Here is a 2,168-nt window from a genome sequence, read left to right on the forward strand (position 1 = left end):
GCAGGCAGATTCTTTACCACTTGAGCCACCATGGAAGGCCAACTTATTTTTCTTGATAGTGGATGCTAGATCAGAAAGGAATCCTAAGATAAATAATTTTGCCCCCAAAGAGCTGTAAAACTAGAGGAATGAGTAGAAAAAAATCCATCTCACATTTTTGTTACTGTATTTCTGTGGTTCAGCTATCAGGATGGTGAGGGGTTGTATAGATTCTGGAAACCTATATTCATTCCTACTTATGAAAGTAAGCCATAAGGAATGAAGGCCTATTTGAATTAAGGCTATAACACTTTTTTCAGTCAATGGTTCTCAGAGAAATAGAAAAGAAATTTCAGTGGTTAATCAGACTGTACCTTTAGTTCTGCTCTGTAGATCTGAATTAGAACACATAGTAAAGGATGAAATACTTATGTATATATATTTTTAATTTATAAAATATTTTTAGTCACCTAATTTTCAGAAAGAAATGCCATTTTTTTAATAGAGTCCCTGAAGGCTTGTTTGACTTGCTTATTCCGTAGAGTATAAATGAAAGGGTTCATCAAAGGAATAATGGAAGTGTTGAGAAGGGACACCACCTTATTAATGGCCACACCTTCCTTTGCTGGTTTGATATAGATAAAGATGCAACTCCCATAAGTGATGGAAACTACAATCATATGGGAGGAACAAGTAGAGAAAGCCTTTTTCCTTTGCTGAGCTGAAGGGAGTCTTAAAATACTCTTGATGATGTACGTGTAAGACACAATTACACAGACTAGTGTGAGTATGAGGGTCAGCACCGCCATGATTAAAACAAGTTGCTCTATAAATTGAGTGTCTGAGCACACAATCTTTAGAAGAGGAGATGCATCACAGCCAAAATGGTCAATGAGATTGGAGCTACAGAAATCTAGCTGAACTCCCAGGCTAAGTGGTGGGAGTATGACAATTAACCCAATCAGCCAAGAGCAAAGGACCAGAATGGTGCAGACCTTTTCACTCATGATCGTGGTGTAGTGCAGGGGCTTGCAGATGGCCACGTAGCGGTCGTAGGACATGGCAGTTAGAAGAAAAAATTCTGTTGCCCCGATGAGGATGACAAAAAATAACTGGGTGGCACAAGCATTATAGGTCACTCTTTTGTCTCCAGTTGTCATGCTGTACAGGAATCGAGGAACACAGACAGTTGTAAAGATTATTTCTAAGATGGAGAAATTCCGAAGGAAAAAGTACATGGGTGTTTTAAGGTGAGAGCTCACCAGAGTGAGGAGGATAATGACTAGATTTCCAGCAACAGTGGAAGTGTAGGTGAGAAACAGAAACACTGAAAGAAAAACCTGTAGTCTTGGGTCGTCTGTTAATCCTAGTAGGATGAATGTTGTTATTGCAGAATGATTTTTCATCATTATCTTCAGATACATAAGAAGTCTGTATTAATAGATTATAAGTGTTTAATCTGAGGAATAGAATATAAAAATAAATTTCAACAAGCTATGTAGAATAAAGCAGTGAAACAGGCAGCAGATGCACATTTTAAAGCTTTTACTTGATCATCAATAATCATAACGTAGAAAAGTGATTGAATCATACTTCATTTCCCTGGACTCTACATTAAATTCATCTTCAGAATGTTCATGAAAAGCATTCATCTGAAATCTTATTTCCATTCTAGTTACAGGATCAATTTTAACGTCTACGTCACAGTCCTCTGAAATTTTGGCAGCCACCATTGTATCCCTAATCCTCAGGATAGAATAGGGGACTCATAAATGTTGAGTAATAGAAACAGATGTATAAAAATTTTATTTTCCTAATTAGTACAACATGTCAACAACTCATTCTTTTACCTTATGGTAATAAAAAAGCCACCATTGCTGTAGTTGTACTATTTTTCATGCTTTGCAAAAATTATCCTTTTCAAATAATTTCTTAATCTTGTTTTTACTATTTGAGGGACCTAGGAACAGTCTTGAAGCTGAAGCTGAAGCTTCAATACTTTGGCCACCTGATGCGAAGAACTGACTCATTGGAAAAGATCCTGATGCTGGGAAAGATTGAAGGCAGGAGGAGAAGGGGACGACAGAGGATGAAATGGTTGGATGGCATCACTGACTTGATGGACATGTGTTTGAGTAATCTCCGGGAGTTGGTGATGGACAGGGAAGCCTGGCATGCTGCAGTCCATG

The 2,168-nt window shown here is 37.8% G+C and overlaps 1 protein-coding gene across 1 annotated transcript; it reads right to left on the minus strand.

Moving 5' to 3' along the window:
* Positions 1–449: 449 nt before the first annotated feature.
* On the minus strand, positions 450–1,403 carry LOC145545102 (olfactory receptor 6C2-like). The gene has a single exon (XM_081588825.1). It carries the CDS (start codon positions 1,401–1,403, stop codon positions 450–452), a length of 954 nt encoding a protein of 317 aa, XP_081444951.1.
* Between the last annotated feature and the right edge of the window lie 765 nt (positions 1,404–2,168).

This window comes from Giraffa tippelskirchi, chromosome 4, assembly GCF_054371585.1.
Source record: "Giraffa tippelskirchi isolate mGirTip1 chromosome 4, T2T-mGirTip1v1.2.pri, whole genome shotgun sequence".
Taxonomy (NCBI): domain Eukaryota; kingdom Metazoa; phylum Chordata; class Mammalia; order Artiodactyla; family Giraffidae; genus Giraffa; species Giraffa tippelskirchi.